The 17,687-nt window shown below is 36.3% G+C and overlaps 2 protein-coding genes across 5 annotated transcripts in view; one reads left to right on the top strand and one right to left on the bottom strand.

The window, feature by feature from the left end:
- The window catches only part of TPR (translocated promoter region, nuclear basket protein), a 69,148-nt gene extending 55,656 nt beyond the window's left edge, over positions 1–13,492 (bottom strand). For both annotated transcript variants that reach the window (XM_060295340.2, XM_030873025.3), the window contains exons 1-7: positions 13,362–13,492; positions 12,688–12,996; positions 11,065–11,169; positions 9,091–9,164; positions 7,096–7,192; positions 5,882–5,985; positions 5,378–5,542 (exon numbers count right to left, since the gene is read on the bottom strand). In XM_060295340.2, coding sequence (XP_060151323.1) covers positions 5,378–5,542; positions 5,882–5,985; positions 7,096–7,192; positions 9,091–9,164; positions 11,065–11,169; positions 12,688–12,996; positions 13,362–13,431 — 924 coding nt within the window. In that variant the 5' untranslated portion in view covers positions 13,432–13,492. The remainder of the gene's footprint in view (positions 1–5,377; positions 5,543–5,881; positions 5,986–7,095; positions 7,193–9,090; positions 9,165–11,064; positions 11,170–12,687; positions 12,997–13,361) is intronic.
- A 37-nt stretch (positions 13,493–13,529) lies between these two features.
- ODR4 (odr-4 GPCR localization factor homolog) overlaps positions 13,530–17,687 on the top strand; it is a 40,441-nt gene continuing 36,283 nt past the window's right edge. The window contains exons 1-2 of one of the 3 annotated variants that reach the window (XM_030873028.3): positions 13,530–13,779; positions 16,538–16,658. In XM_030873028.3, coding sequence (XP_030728888.1) covers positions 16,560–16,658 — 99 coding nt within the window. In that variant the 5' untranslated portion in view covers positions 13,530–13,779; positions 16,538–16,559. The remainder of the gene's footprint in view (positions 13,780–16,537; positions 16,659–17,687) is intronic. The other 2 variants (XM_060295359.2, XM_030873029.3) reach the window with 2 other exon arrangements.

The following is a 17,687-nucleotide window of genomic DNA, read 5'->3' as shown; positions in this document are numbered from 1 at the left end:
AGCAGCAAGGGAAAAGCAACAAATAACATACAAGGGAATCTCCATAAGGTTAACAGCTGATTTCTCAGCAGAAACTCTGCAAACCAAAAGGTGTGGCAGGATCTATTTAAAGTGACAAATCGGAAAAAACTACAATCAAGATTACCCTACCCAGCAAGGATCTCATTCAGATTCAACGGAGAAATTAAAACCTTTACAGACAAGCAAAAGCTAAGCGAATTCAGCACCACCAAACCAGCTTTACAACAAATGCTAAAGGAACTTCTATAGGCAGGAAACACAAAAAAAGGAAAAGACCTACAATAACAAACCCAAAACAATTAAGAAAATGGTAACAGAAACATACATATCGATAATTACCTTAAATGTAAATGGATTAAATGCTCCAACCATAAGACACAGACTGGCTGAATGGATACAGAAACAAGACCAGTATATATGCTGTCTACAAGAGACCCACTTCAGACCTAGGGACACATACAGACTGAAAGTGAGGGGATGGAAAAAGATATTCCACGCAAATGGAAATCAAAAGAAAGTGGGAGTAGCAATTCCAATATCACACAAAATAGACTTTAAAATAAAGCCTATTATAGGAGACATAGAAGGGCACTACATAATGATGAAGGGATCAACCCAAGAAGAAGATATAACAATTGTAAATATTTATGCACCCAACATAGGAACACGTACATACATAAGGCAAATGCTAACAGCCATAGAAGGGGAAATTGACAGTAACAGAATCATGGTAGGGGACATTAACACCCCACTTTCACCAACGGACAGATCATCTAAGATGAAAATAAATAAGGAAACACAAGCTTTAAATGATACATTAAATAAGATGGACTTAATTGATATTTATAGGACATTCCATCCAAAAACAACAGAATACACTTTCTTCTCAAGTGCTCATGGAACATTCTCCAGGATAGATCATATATTCGGTCACAAAGCAAGCCTTGGTAATTTAAGAAAACTGAAATCATATCAAGTATCGTTTCCGACCACATGCTATGAAACTACGTATCAATTATAGAAAAAAAATCTGTTAAAAATACAAACACATGGAGGCTAAACAATACACTGCTAAATAACTAAGATATCACTGAGGAAATCAAAAAATACCTAGAAACAAATGACAATGAAAACATGACGACCCAAAACCTATGGCATGCAGCAAAAGCAGTTGTTAGAGGGAAGTTTATAGCAATACAATCCTCCCTCAAGAAACAAGAAACATCTCAAATAAACAACCTAACCTTGCACCAAAAGCAATTAGAGAAAGAAGAACAAAACAATGCCAAAGTGAGCAGAAGGAAAGAAATCATAAAGATCAGATCAGAAATAAATGAAGGAAATGATAGCAAAGATCAATAAAACTAAACTCTGGTTCTTTGAGAAGATAAAAAAAATTGATAACCATTAGCCAGACTCATCAAGATGAAAAGGGAGAAAACTCAAATCAATAGAATCAGAAATGAAAAAGGAGAAGTAACAACTGAAACTGCAGAAATACAATGGATCATGAGAGATTATTATAAGCAACTATATGCCAATAAAATGCACAATCTGGAAGAAATGGAAAAATTCTCAGAAAAGCATAACCTTCTGAGCCTGAACTAGGAAGAAACAGAAAATATGAACGGACCAATCACAAGCACTGAAATTGAAACTGTGATTAAAAATCTTCCAGCAAACAAAAGCCTGAACTAGGAAGAAACAGAAAATATGAACGGACCAATCACAAGCACTGAAATTGAAACTGTGATTAAAAATCTTCCAGCAAACAAAAGCAAACAAAAACAAAAAAAACAAAAAACAAAAAACCAGATAACTTTACAGGTGAATTCTATCAAACATTTAGAGAAGAGCTAACACCTATCCTTCTCAAACTCTTCCAAAATACAGCAGTGGGAGGAACACTACCAAACTTATTCTATGAGGCCGTCATCACCCTGATGTCAAAACCAGACAAAGATGTCACAAAAAGAGAAAACTACAGGCCAACATCACTGATGAACACAGACATAAAAATCCTCAACAAAACACTAGCAAACAGAATGCAACAGCACATTAAAAGGATCATACACCGTGATCAAGCTCGGTTTATTGCAGGAATGCAAGGATTCTTCAATATACGTAAATCAATCAATATGATACACCACATTAACAAACTGAAGGAGAAAAGCCATATGATCATCTAACTAGATGCAGAAAAAGCTTTCAACAAAATTAACACCCATTTATGATTAAAAAAACCTCCAAAAAGCAGGCAGAGAGGGAACTTACCTCAATAAAACAAAGGCCATATATGAGAAACCCACAGCCAACATCATCCTCAATGGTGAAAAACTGAAACCATTTCCACTAAGATCAGGAACAAGCAAGGTTGCCCACTCTCACCACTATTATTCAACATAGTTTTGGAAGTTTTAGCCACAGCAATCAGAAGAAAAAGAAATAAAAGGAATCCAAATCGGAAGAGAAGAAGTAAAGGTGTCACTGTTTGCAGATGACATGATACTATACATAGAGAATCCTAAAGGTGCTAGCAGAAAACTACTAGAGCTAACCAATGAATTTGGTAAATTAGCAGAATACAAAATTAATGCAAAGAAATCTCTTGCATTCCTATGCTAATGATGAAAACTCTGCAAGAGAAATTAAGGAAACATTCCCATTTACCATTGCGACAAAAACAATAAAATACCTAGGAATAAACATACCTAAGGAGACAAAAGACCTGTATGCAGCAAACTATAAGACACCGAAGAAAGAAATTAAAGATGATACAAACAGATGGAGAGATATATCATGTTCTTGGACTGGAAGAATCAACACTGTGAAAATAACAATACCACCCAAAGCTATCTACAGATTCAATGCAATCCCTATCAAACTACCAGTGGCATTTTTCACAGAACTAGAACAAAATAATTCACAATTTGTATGGAAACACAAAAGACCCTGATAGCCAAAGCAATCGTGTGAAAGAACAACGGAGCTAGAGGAATCAGGCTCTGTGACTTCAGACTATAATACAAAGCTACAGTAATCAAGACAGTATGGTAGTGGCACAAAAAGAGAAATACAGATCAATGGAACAGGATAGAAAGCCCAGAGATAAACCCACGCACGTATGGTCACCTTATCTTTGATAAAGGAGGCAAGAATATAATGGAGAAAAGACAGCCCCTTCAATAAGTGGTGCTGGGAAAACTAGACAGCTACGTGTAGAGGAATGAAATTAGAACACTCCCTAACACCATACACAAAAATAAACTCAAAATGGATTGGAGACCTAAATGTAAGGCCAGACACTATCAAACTCTTAGAGGAAACCATAGGCAGAACGCTCTATGACATAAATCACAGCAAGATCCCTTTTGACCCACCTCTTAGAGAAATGGAAATAAAAACAAAAATAAACAAATGGGACCTAATGAAACTTCAAAGCTTTTGCACAGCAAAGGAAACCATAAAAAATATGAAAAGATAACCCTCAAAATGAGAGAAAATATCTGCAAACGAAGAAATGGACAAATGATTAATCTCCAAAATACACAAGCAGCTCATGCAGCTCAATATTAATAAAACAAACAACCCAATCCAAAAATGGGCGGAAGACCTAAATAGACATTTCTCCAAAGAAGATATACAGATTGCCAACACACACATGAAAGGATGCTCAACATCACTAATCGTTAGAGAAATGCATATCAAAACTACAATGAGATATCATCTCACACCAGTCAGAATGGCCACCATCAAAAAATCTACAAACAATAAATGCTGGAGAGGGTGTGGAGAAAAGGGAATCCTGTTGCACTGTTGGTGGGAATGTAAACTGATACAGCCACTATGGAGAACAGTATGGAGGTTTCTGAAAAAACTAAAAATAGAACTAACATATGACCCTGAAATCCCACTACTGGGCATATACCCTGAGAAAACCATAATTCAAAAAGAATCATGTACTACAATGTTCATTGCAGCTCTATTTACAGTAGCCAGGACATGGAAGCAACCTAAGTGTCCATCGACAGATGAATGGATAAAGAAGATGTGGCACATATATACAATGGAATATTACTCAGCCATATAAAGAAATGAAACTGAGTTATTTCTAGTAAGGTGGATGGACCTAGAGTCAGTCATACAGAGTGAAGCAAGTGAGAAAGAAAAAAACAAATACCGTATGCTAAAACATATATATGGAATCTAAAAAAAAAAAGAAAATATGGTTCTGAAGAACCTAAGCGCAGGACAGGAATAAAGACGCAGATGTAGAAAATGGACTTGAGGACACGGGGAGGGGGAGGGTAAGCTGGGAGAAAGTGAGAGAGTGGCATGGATATATATACACTACCAAATGTAAAATAGATAGCTAGTGGGAAGCAGACGCGTAACACAGGGAGATCAGCTTGGTGTTTTGTGACCACCTAGACGGGTGGGATAGGGAGGGTGGGAGGGAGACGCAAGAGGGAGGAGATATGGGGATATGTGTATACGTATAGCTGATACACTCTGTTATACAGCAGAAACTAACACACAATTATAAAGCAATTATACTCCAATAAAGATGTTAAAAATAAATAAAGTTTAGCTGCCAAGTAAAAGCAAAATAATCCCCCACACCCAAAAAAGCATTTTACATAAAATATGAATGTTTAAGAAAATGAAAAATAGCTCACAGAACAACATGTTTAGTTTTAGCTCAGAGAAACTCACCACCACTTCTTAAACATGTGTCTTAGGAAGGACACACCATTAAGACAGTAGATAGTATGAAAATTCATCCAAGGATATGTAAGTTCTTTATTTAAATGCAAGTCAGAAAGAGAAAACAAATATTGTATATTAACGCATACATGTAGAATCTAGAAAAATAGTACCGATGAACCTATATCCAGGGCAGGAATGTAGAGAATGGATATGTGGACAACAGTGGGGGAAGTGGAGGGTGGATGAACTGGGAGATTAGGTTTGACATAAATACACTACCATGTGTAAAAAAGAGAGCTAGTGGCAACCTGCTGTATAGCTCAGGGAACTCAGCTCAGTGCTCTGTGATAATCTAGATGGGTGGGATGGGGGATGGGAGGGAGGTCCAAGAGGAAATATGTATACATATAGCTGATTCACTTCATTGTACAGTAGAAACTAACACAGCATTGTAAATCAATTATAATCTGATAAAAAAAAATGTAACTGGTTAATTTCCTAGGCCAAATGTTTATGAGTTATGTCCTTCACATTGACCCCTAATCTTACAATATATTTAATTTGGTACTCTACTGAATAAATTTGTATAAGCTGGCACACAAATGTAAACTGTAACTAACATAAAGATACAATTTTACTAAATTACCTCCTCTTTTTTGTTTTCAAGATTACATTTAAGCTCAAGAATTTCATTTCCTTTATCTCTTCCGAGAGCCAGAAGTTCATCAGTTTTGGTCTTCAACTCTGTATTCAGCCAAGTATTCTGATTATGTAACAACTCCTTTTCTTGCTCCAAGCGTTTTTCTCGATACTAAGAAAATCCAAGAAAAAAAGGTTTACAGTTAAATATAGTATACGGTTATTCAAAAGATTTTGTGTATAGCTAAGGTACACAAGCAGAACTTTTACAACAGAAATAAGTATTTGCATGGACTCTTAACAGAAAAGAGAATCAGGTAAGAACAATATGAAACAAACATCATATAAGCAAAACAGTTTAATTAAAATTGTCTTAAAACTTAATTCCTTGATATTAAAAAAATATAGCTTTTAATTCATTTATAGATAACTTGCTTATATTTAAAATTTAATTTAGGTGAGTTTTAATCAAAAGTTGTATTCTATGCATTAGAAATTGTTTGTTTCTCACCTTAACAGAAACATCAGAAGCTTGAAGTTCATCGAATTTTAACTGAAGCTCACCCTTTGTTGCATTGCTTTCTTTAAGTTTTTCACTTAGACGTTTAACATCCTCTAGAAAGGTCAGAAGAGAATGTGAAAATGACTAATGAATGGTCAGAGGAACCAAACATCAAAAATGCATCTCTAGGAATACAAACATTTATATAAGTAGTTCTCAACTCTTCTATTTTAACTTGTTTCTGCCATACTTAATCACAAATTTAATTTTAACAAATAGATGATGAAGTCAAATTCATGCATCCAACCAAGCATGTAAATTATACTGGTTATCTTATTTTAAATGCAGTATCTAAAGCTAAATATACAATATTAACATTAATTCCCTCATATTAACCAAAAATCTATTAAAATTTCACAAATTAGCCATTTCTTAAGTTAAAAAGCAATGATACATATTAAAACCTTACATTCAAAACAGCAGGAATATACATACTTAATTATTTTTGTATTCCTTACATGAAGGTTTTTATGAAAAAATTTAATTTTACTTACCCACTAGCTGATCAAAATCATCAACAAATACTTTGAATTAATTTTTCTGAGAATAGTTACTAATTGACTATTATTGTACAGTAACATAAGTATTTGAAAATTCTTCCTTCAGTAGAAATAAAAATTCTGAAAAATCTTATAAAAAGGAACCAAAGGGAACTGGATACCACTAAACTGCTTAAGAGTCACATTCACTTGAATACATCAACTGTATTACATATTATATTCTATGTCTAAATATCTTATATTCTTGCTTCCTAATTCTTTCAGCCTGTGCTTTTAAATACGGGCTCTCCTTTTAGGTTCTTATATTGAATGCTTGTGGACAGCTTATACCAGCAAGTGCGTCTGTATCAAAAGGAGTTCAGCCTCTACAACTGTACATCTGAACAGTTTCCAATTTGATACTATAAATAATACTGTAGTTCATAAACCTTGGTCCAAATTCCTTCAGATGTTTTTCATTTGTGTACTTGTCTATAGACACCTCTTTAAGGGCTCAGAATGATCTAGAGATAAATGAGTAGGAGAAACAACAGGATATTACTCTGAACTCTATTCTGAGCTATGACAAACACCAGCTAATAGAAATGGACTGGGGATTAAATCTTAGCACTGTTAGAAGAGAAAGAAAAGAGTGAAGTTAGAGACTAAGGTCCTTTTTCATACCTGTTAAATATTCAAGTTCTTGAGATAGTCTCTCATTGGTTCTAATTAAGTCTCTTTTCTCAGCTTCTAATTCTTCCTTTGTCCTTGTAAACTGGCTCTGTCATATAAAGGAGTTAGCATAAAACATTTAAATAAGAAAATCAAGTTGATCAAATATATAGAAATGAACATGGAATTGGCACCTTAGTTAACATTAGCAGTGGTTTAAAAATGGTTGGTTTTCTTACTTATGGCTTATACATAAAAATGTTTAAAAACTACCCATAATCTCAACACTTCTGTTCATATTTTGGGTTTTTAAAAATTATTCTTCCTAGACTCACAAAAAAATTTCCCATGTCACTTTTTAATCACTTGAAAGTGTCATATAATTATATAATTACTTCAACAAGCCTTTATAAGAAACTTAATTTACTTCTAATTTTTGCTGTTATAAAATAAAACTTTAATGAATATCACTGCACCTTGGCTCAAATTATTTCTCAAGAAAGATCCCCAGAAACAGAATTATTTAAAACTCTTAATATATTTTGTCAAATTGCTTTGCAGCAAGACAACGGCAATTTATAGGCTTTTCTTGAAGTCATAATTGCCAATCTGAAGCCACTTATGCCAGAAGTGAAGATTATGCTTTTAAAAAAAAAAAAAAAGGAGAAACAAAAAAATCAGTGTTAACATGGGGAGGTGAAAAATAATTACATTGTTGCATTATCTGCATTTTTCTGATTACAAGTGAAGTAGAATAATATTTCATATTGCTATTGGCTATTTGTACAGCTTCCTGTCTGGTTTTAAAAACCTTTGCCCATTTCCCCCTTTGAATAATTTTTCTTATAATTTGAAAGTAGTCATGTATTAAGGATATATATAGTCATATTTTTATTGAGAAAATACTTTCTATGATTTATTTGCTTTTTAATTCTTTTTTTTTTTTTAACATCTTTATTGGGGTATAATTGCTTTACAATGGTGTGTTAGTTTCTGCTCTACAACAAAGTGAATCAGTTATACATATACATATGTTCCCATATCTTTTCCCTCCCGCGTCTCCCTCCCTCCCACCCTCCCTATCCCACCCCTCCAGGCTGTCACAAAGCACCGAGCCAATATCCCTGTGCCATGCGGCTGCTTCCCACTAGCTATCTACCTTACTACGTTTGTTAGTGTGTATATGTCCATGACTCTCTCTCGCCCTGTCACAGCTCACCCTTCCCCCTCCCCATAACCTCAAGTCCGTTCTCTAGGAGGTCTGCGTCTTTATTTGATTCTTTTTATATAGAAAATTTAAAATTTCTATTGGATCAAGTCTATCACTCTTTCCCACTATAAGTGTCTTCCATATATCAAATATCTTTTAACCTCAAATCAAACGCAAATTTTTAAAAAGCAATGGCAAGAGTCTAAAGGTCTATCTGATCAAAGAATCATTGGGTATGACCACTTTATTAAACAAACTGGCCCGCAATCCTTGTAATCATATTCAATCTGTTATTCTTAATCACTACTCTAAGGAAATGATTACCAATGTGGATTCACACATATCCCCAACTGTATCACAATACTTGAAATAATGCCTAGGCAATAGTAAGCATTAAATACATAATTTCTAAAAGAATGGAAGGAAGATAGGTAGGTAAGTGGGTGGATAGACAGCCAGATGGATCTATGAATATCTACCCTACTTACAGATTTATGGCACTTATAATGCAAAAAAATTTTTTTTAAATCATGACTTAAGAGCTACACAGCTAAAAGCAAGTGTTTTTTTATATCAAGAACTTACATATTCTAACAAGTAAAAGGAATATACAATCAATCATTAAAACATAAAATCCTATTAAGGAATTTATGTATATACATTTTTGTTAGTAGCTTCTCCTAACTGAACATATTTCATCTTCCCACTGACTAAATAACCAATAAGCACAATCAGAATAGAAAACTTCCTCAAGTATCAGGTTTACAATTAGCTTTATTCACAGGAATAACTTTTACCTGAATGGCAATATTGCGATCCTGAGCCACTTCAAGTTCTTTGTTTTTCTCAGTTAGCACCTTCAGTTGACTGTCTGGATAAAAGGAATTTTATGAACACACGTACATAAGCTTAAAATTTGCGATGACAGTTTGTATTCAATGGCCACCCATACACGTTTTGAAATTAAGAAACTAAGTTTCAGAAAGGTAGAGCTGCACAACACTGCATTCCAAATTCGTAAGTACAACCCAAATTTACTGTATTTCTAGAACAAAGTTTTAAATATGCTATCCTGTCTTCAAAATCATATTTGTGATCATTTTAGCCAACATTTTTAGGAAAAAGTATTTGCAATTACCAATTTCCTTATTTTTCAATGACATCTTCTAAATCAATCATAAAAAAGTGAATTAATTGTATTTGCAAATTCAAAAATTAAGTGAAAAAAGGCAAAATCAAGAGAATAAATAACATTTAAACTACATGAAATGTATACAGAGTAAATCACAATAATGGATAACTAATTCAGCTGGTTTACCACGCTAAAAAGAGCTATGCTTGATACTGAATTTTCAGTCCCACAATCTCTACTCATAATGAGTTATCTCCCCTAAAGTTTCTCTTCTAAACATATTCCAATAATTAGGAAGAGTATACTTTCTGAAACTTTCTTCCACTGTAACACGTCTATGTTATGTGCTGGTAATTTAATGAACAAATACATTATTATTACTTCCAAGTTAAACAATTCGTTTATTAAAAGAAAAACAAAAAACCTGCTAAATTTGTCCACATTTTCTGTCATTTTAATGTTATTTACTGCTTCCAAACTAAAAAAATATAAAAATATAAACTGTACACCCCAGGAAGGCATGTCTATCTAGGTTTATCCCCATCTTCTCCTCCCTCTCCCTTTTCCGGATCTCATAAAAGAAGCTGGGATCACAGTCATTTTCTTGAAATTTTTTAGCACTTTTGCTCTACAAACCTTTTTTTTTATGCCAAGACAAAACTGTGTACAGGTGATAAATCAGATGTAGCTACTCAAGTATTCATACCCTCATTACACATATATACATACCATCATATGTATACATCACATGTTTTAAAAATGAGATGTGCCAAAATTAGTTGAAAAGGGTTTTGACTCAAACATACAGCTGATGGGCATGGACTTGGTTAAGAAAGAAGACTAATGTTTCAGCCATTCTCTTAATTATTAGCTTCTTGCATTCCCAATGAAATTAAAATCCAGCTATACCTAATAACAAATATTATGCCCCTACTCTATAAAGATCTTCCTGACATTCGCTTTTTTCTCTGTAAACAAGGCACAAAAAACACATCATCCTCCCAAGAAATGTCAGGACCTTTAAGATCTTGTGTACTTTCTAGGACTTAATGATGTAAGAAAATTAATTAAGAAGAAAAACAGCTGTTCATCTTTCAATGGAATTAGGCCTTAAAGAGGAAATTACATCCTGAGGTTCATAAGTAGTTATAAATATCATAACAAGAGTTAAAACATGAATATAATAATGGAACTAATAGGCTTTAATTTTTCAACAACATAAAAATAATTAAGTCACTCTCTTTACTTTTTCAGTTGGATAATGCTTCAGCCTTTTCAAAATGCTTTCATATATACCTCATTTGACCTGTACAGCTGTTTAAGTAGATAGACAAGTGGCTCTAGCCATTTTATAAACAATAATCAAACACTGTTATGATTTACATATGACATAAGAGTTTTTAATAGCAGTCAGAATTAGAACCCATGCCTCCTGACCATTAAGCCCTGGACTCTTTCAAAGTCTTTACCACTGAATGAAAAAAAATCACACTGAAAGAAAAAAACATGATATTACCAGAAATGAAAACAAGGACAATCAGTATTTTCATATACAGTAAATAAATGTTTCCAAAGCATACAAAGGAGGATCTGAAGACCTCAATACTCTAATATTAGAAAGATATAATTAAATACTTACTGAGCTTCTCCAGCTCAAGCCGCAAGCTTTGGCACTCTCGGGTTTCATTCACAAGTCTCTCCTGACTGTGGGACAGCCTCTTCTCTATCTCAAAGTACTGTTGTTCTACAGATGATCAGAGGAAAAAAAAAAAAAAAATCAAACATACATGTACACACTGTCGACACTGCTACTTATTTTTGATAACCTTGATTTTAAAATTTAAGACATAGTATTGGGACCCACACTCCAAATAAGAGAGAATTTGAGTAAAGATAAATAGATCGAGTACAGAAAAGGACTTTAATCCAACATTTCCAACTGACATATGTAAAATGACAAAAGAAAATAAGGCCTGAGAGGGTTTTAACAAATTATTTTTCTGCCTATTCCACAAGATTATGAAATTCTTCAAGGCAGGCAACATGTCTCACTTATCATAGTATTTTCCCCACACATCAGTAGACTTCTTGGCATAAAGCAGACCAAAAAAATATATTTATTAAATGGAGAAAAAATTATTTAGGTTAAAAACTGCTTTGCTTTAAAAAGGTTTGTCTTAAAATAGCCAAAATAATGCCTGAACATATAAAATTACTAAATTTATGTAAAAATAAACATGTTAACTTTCCAAGAGAAGCGACTGATAGTGTACTGTTCAACACATTAGAAGCACATAGAATACGCTCAATATTTATTCTGTAAATTAACACATAGAATGCAGTGCACTATATTCAGTGTTGGGATTCAGAGAATTAATTTTCAACATCAATTCTCCTTGGTAATTTTATTTATTTTTTTTAAATGAAAACTTCTTCAGAACTTTCAATCCACTTAGCAAAAACCAGTTACCAATCCCGCACCGCCCGCCCACCCCCCCAAAAAAAACCAAGACACACAACCTGGTAAACCAGGACACACAACAGATGGTTTGTATTTTACTAATGGTAATTACTATGCTCTTAATATTTCTTCAATGATATTCAAGTCACCATTGTGAGGAACTTTCTTATTTGAGAGTCTACTACAGGTATTTATAAGGTCTTAATAGATTTTCTATCAAAGTCCAACTTTTAGAAAGAAGTCGTATATATTAAACATTTACTGCACGTGCACTGTGTTTCCAGCGCTGCCTTATGCATCCATTCGTTCTTGTGAACACAAAACGGACCAGAGCGAGACAGACTCAGAACAAGTGCAGGAAGTTATCATTAAAGACATAGGCCTTTGAAGGCAGATGACTAGAAAACAGAGCAGAAATTACTATCATTTAACGTGCAACATACAGACAGGGTACTCTAGGCTTAGAAGAATTAGGAGTCGCAGACCCCTAGTCCGGTGTAAACAGACCCAAATCTTCACAATTTCTGTTTGCCAGACGTTAGGCGTCCCTAAATGAGACCACCCTAATTACAAAGAAAACAGGAACTCAATGTGGATTCACATTTTAAAAACAAACAAACAGGCTCCTTCGTATCAAACTGTGAGGGAAGCAGTTACGAGAAGGCCTATGGTGCCCACGGAGCCAGAGAAGCGATGCTAGCTAGCAGTGAAGCCGTGGATGGTGCGAGCTTGCAAGGGGAGGAGACCAGCCATCGCTGGGATCGCGCCCAGAAACAAGGGCGCGAAGAGCGTCGCACTTACCGCTCTCCACCTTAAATTTCTCGTGCCGCCCCTTGAGACCATCGATCTCGGACTGCTGGTCAGCAAGGAACTTCTCAAGTTTGTTCTGGACCGACTTGGGCAGCTTGTTCAGTTCCGTGCGCTCCAGGACTTGCTGCAACACCGCCGCCATGTCGATCGGGCCGGGGACCGTGGCGGCAGCGGCCGACGGAGCAGAAACGGAGAAGAAAGACGAAGACGAAGAGGACCCAGAAGCCTGGGCTGCCGCCTCCGCCACCTCGCTCGGTGTCTCGCGCGCGCCCGCCCGACGGAGACTCAAGCGGCGGGACCCTGGGAAATCGAGTCCCGCGTTAACTACTGCACCAGACGCGCCGCAGCGCCCGCGTCCGCAATGCGCGCGCAATCACCGGAAGCTGTGCACCCTGGGAATCCGAGTTCAGAGGCAGTCTCTGACCCCTGTCGTGCACTCCGCTTTCCGGCCCCCTTTTCAACCCGCTTCTAGCCGCGTAGGCTTCAGGGAAACGTAGTTTTCCCCAATCCCTTCCGTGAGCCCAATTCCGCACCACCAAGTCCGCTTCCTCCTTTCTCCCCGCCCCCCGGCTCTCCTTGCCTGCCGCGCGACCACTTATCCGCGAGGTGGCGCCACACAGTACCCGTTAACCTACGTTCCTCCCTGAAGAGGAGGGCGACCTTACTGTCACAGCTCCGGGATGCCATGGGTCGTCCTCTTTGGCGGCTTTTAGACACTGGGCCGCTAGAGGGCATCGGTCCCGGCAGGGCCGGACGGCAGACGCCGGGCTACCGCCACGCTCTTAATGGCGCCCGGAAGGGGGCGGGGTGGCGACCGCAGTCGGTTTGGCTGAGGCGCTGCGGTGAAAGGAGGGGGCCAGCGTGCGTCATCAATCTGAGCCACCTGACTCCAGAGACCCCGGGTGTGGAGTAGGAAGTGAGGTGCGGGAAGTTCGTCGCTTTCTGATGAATTCATTGACTGTGGAATTGGGACCGGTGTGGAATCTGGTCCCTGGAGGCTGGTACTTGCACTCTAAACACCTTTCTCAGGTGGTCTGACAGTTCGACAGATTTGTCTGCCACGCGTGCACAGTCTGAGTACAGGTGAGTCAGCCTGAGGGTGGAATCCGTGTGTGTGTGTGTGTGTGATGTGTGTGCACTCGGGCACAGAGAACTGCCTTTTCAAGGAGGACAGAAAGGGGTAGAGTATAGGAACTATATGGACGGTCACTCCTGTGCGACACACTCAAGTCCAGTTATGAGACTTATCTTACTTAGATTTTTTGGTTTTTTGGTGGCAGAGTTGGTAACAGTGATTTAATAGGAATTTAAAGAGCTCGGTTTATTTTCCAGGAAGAGGATTTTAAAAAGCCAAGAGGAGTTTGAGTGTAGCTTTTATTTGTATGTTTTAAGGTAACGTTACAGAAAATGTTGCCTTGTGTTTATATTGTTAAAATTGAAAAACTTTTGGAACAGAAGTTGTTGAACACGTTCGTTCTTAAAAACCGCTTCTTACCCTGCTACCGTAACAGAACTACTTGTTTCCAAATTGTAGTTCTGTGACTTCTAAGCAGAATCCGTAGATTATTTCATGTTTGATTACTCTTCTAAAAGAATTTGTTAAATTCTTTATTGAAAATAAAGCATTACTAATGTCATCCTCCCTACAGTTCCCACAGTAGCAAACCTTTGAGAATAGCAGTAAGGAGCTTAAGGTTGTTTCTTTCCCCCAAAATATTTTATATAAGCACTTTAATTAAGGTTGCTGGTATGTGCAGTACTGTATTATGTCCTAGGCCCACAATATTATCATTATTGATCTACCATTTGGAAAATGCAGATGTTCTGTACTTGGACTTAGAGAATCCTAAAATTAGATTTTCCGACCTGCTATGATCCAAATTCTTTATTTTGTAGACTAGGAAAACAGAGTCCAGGGAAGTTGAGTGGTCTCAAGTCAGCGTTTGGACAACTTGCAAAGCTTCTGCTGATACACAGCATTTCAGGAAAAATTGAACTGTATAGGAGAAGATCTACATTTTTATTAGCGTCCTTTATAAAGTATGGTTAGCTACATTTCAAAGTTTTGAAGGAGCACTAAAGAAAAAAAATATCCGACAGTCAACCAGATTTCATAACCCAAAGATTTTCATCTTTCTGTTGCATTCAGTTTCTTACACGTTAACGTGACTAGTAGATGACACCTTGGAAAAAGTAAGATTAGAAAGTTACATATCATAACCTTGGAGTCACTGTTAACTGCTATTTCTTGTAAGAATTAAGAATTATTTAGGGCAGAAGGAAAAAGAGTAGAATAGCATGATGAAGTAGAAGAAAGTTTAATACACAGAAATGCATACCTTAAGGTGGTAAAAGTGGAAAGCCCTTAACTTTATAGAGGCATTAATGATTTAGACAGGCAGTCCTAGACTTCGCCAAAAAAAAAAAAGTGCAAACCTGAGAGCTAAGAAGACATTTAATGCATTTTGAGACAAAACCGAACAGGAATTTTGAAAAAAGACCATCTAATAGGCCATTTCAAACTGGAAGCGATTCTCTGGGCTTTAGTTTTAGAGTAATGCAAGTCATTGTGACTGGCAGTTTATTTTACTGATGTCAGATAAGCCACCCCAGCACATCTATAGTTGCCTGGATTTTGTTGTCCTGAATAAGATTGGGATTTTTTGCAGGACCTAAGTGACTATTACCGCTATTCAGAATGCTGCAACTGTGTTTCTTCAGTCTCTCTGTGGCTATTTTATAGCTTTTTGGAATCATGTCTTTACATTTGTTTCTCCCACACTGAATGTGAACTCCTTGAGATCATCATTTATTATTTCCTACCTCTTTTATTCAGCATCTTTGATTTTAAGCTACAGAAACTCAAATCAAAGGAGTATGAGCCAGTCAGAGGAATATGCTGATTTTCATCCCCAAACTCGCGAGAGGGTAGAACAGGAGTCCCCCTTAGTGAAAGTTTAATTGAGAGACTGGGTATGACTCCTAAGTATGAGCACAGTATTTAAGAATACTATTTAAGAAATGGGTTTTAGAGCCAGACTGCCTGAAGTGAAATCCTACCTTTGCCACTTACCAGCTTTATCGCTTGGGCAAGTTATGTTACCTTTTTTCGTTTCAGTTTCTAAATCTTTAAAACAAGCGTGTATATATGTCCCCTACCTCATGGGGGTTTTTCTGAATATTAAATGTTACCATATGTTAAGTACTTAGAACAAGGCCTTACACAAAATGGAAGCTCTACAAATGTTTGTTATTATTGTATTGCTGTTTGTCTACTTCCATCATTCCAGTTGTACTCTGAGTTACTCAAGGGCAGAGGCCAAGTATTATTCATCTTCGTGCCATCCCACTTGGCACAATTTCTTGCACATAGTAGTTCTTTATAGTGTGCTTACTGAATACATGAATTTGATTCCATTTACCTCCCATTGAGCAACTCAGAAATTATCATCTTTTCTGTTTTAGAAATGAACACAGTGAGGCTCAGCAGTAAATTACCAAAGATGATACAACTAAGGAGTAGTAGATCTAAATAAGAAATCAGGTGTGTTGGCTACTAGTAGTTTAGTGTTCTCTTCATTATCTGAGGTATGGGAGTAGGTTTTATCGCTCATGTCAACTCTGGTTGATTGGTAGTCATTTCCTGCAACACTCTGTTGAGAATTCTGAAGCTACATTCAAACTTTGCAAGAAAGAATATCCTATTGAATAAGCAATCACTGTAAGGTATGGAGTAGTATCAGGGTAGTACAACTTCTCTCTTTATACTACCCCCATGAGGAAAACATTGCAAATTATATTTTTTGCCTAAAAATGCTCTATATTTTTTCTTGTAATTTAGGAGGTTGAATTAGTTCTTAATAATGGGAAGAACCTACATTGTAGAAGAGACTGTCGGCCAGTATCTTTCAAACATCAGTCTCCAAGGAAAAGCTTTTGTCTCTGGTCTTTTAATAGGACAGGTATGTATCTTTTCCTATGTATTTACTGATAAAGCAAATTTGTTTATTTAAAGTTAAAATATGCTATTTAACAATAAATTCAAGTTAGGGGATGGAGGGATGGAATGAAGAAGAATAATGTAGCCCAGGTTTGCCCAAGTCAGCACACATTCCCTTTTGACAATGTAAAAGTAACTTATAAGGTAGACACTGCAAAATTAGAATTTTACTGACCAGATTATTCACGTTTTATTGTCTTTCCAAAGTGATTTTTGCACCCCTTTAATTCCAGGTTGTCCCATTCTTTACAAAGGTAGCTTTTTACAATTTTATTTCTAGTTTGTCTTATTTCAGACTTGTAGCAAATATAGGTCGTATATTTTATTGTATATTACCGTACCCATTTATTGAATTTTTTTTTAATATTGATTCAGTGGAGATTGAGGGAAAGGGACTGAGAGAAATTTGGACATTACACAAATTTTATTTCCCTCTTAGAGTTAAGGCTCAAAAATCAAACTAAATGGAACAGATATTTGGACAGTTACTTTAAAAAGCATAAGCACCCACTGATTTATTATAATTGAAGGAAGAATGTGTTAATCAGCAGGGAGGACTTGTCAGCAGTACACAGAAATGAAAAAAGGAGAGTCACACAAACAAACTGGCTACACACATCTAAACACTAGGGGAGAGTGTACTCTGGTCCAAAGATTAATTTTGAGGCCTAATAGCAAATAAAACCCTATTGGAGGCAGATTTCTTTCTGGATATTTTAACATGATGCCTTAGAACCTTCAAATTGGATAATTAACTTGTTCTGATTCTATCCACATTCCCAAGCTACTTTCTCTTATAATTTGATGCCCTGTGTTGCCTACTTATAAAGAATGCACCATGCAGAGGACTTACATGTTCACATCCCTTCTTGGTATTCTAGTTTTAGCATCATTCTGAATGATCTTAGGTAATGTTAGTGTAGCCCTAAGAGACAGGTACATTCTCAGAGTTTTCACAAATCCGATTTCTTAACTTGTAAGACAGAGGGCA

Source organism: Globicephala melas, chromosome 1, assembly GCF_963455315.2.
Source record: "Globicephala melas chromosome 1, mGloMel1.2, whole genome shotgun sequence".
Classification (NCBI taxonomy): Eukaryota; Metazoa; Chordata; class Mammalia; order Artiodactyla; family Delphinidae; genus Globicephala; species Globicephala melas.
The sequence above is the reverse complement of the archived record's forward strand: the minus strand, read 5'-3'. Positions and strand labels throughout refer to the sequence as shown.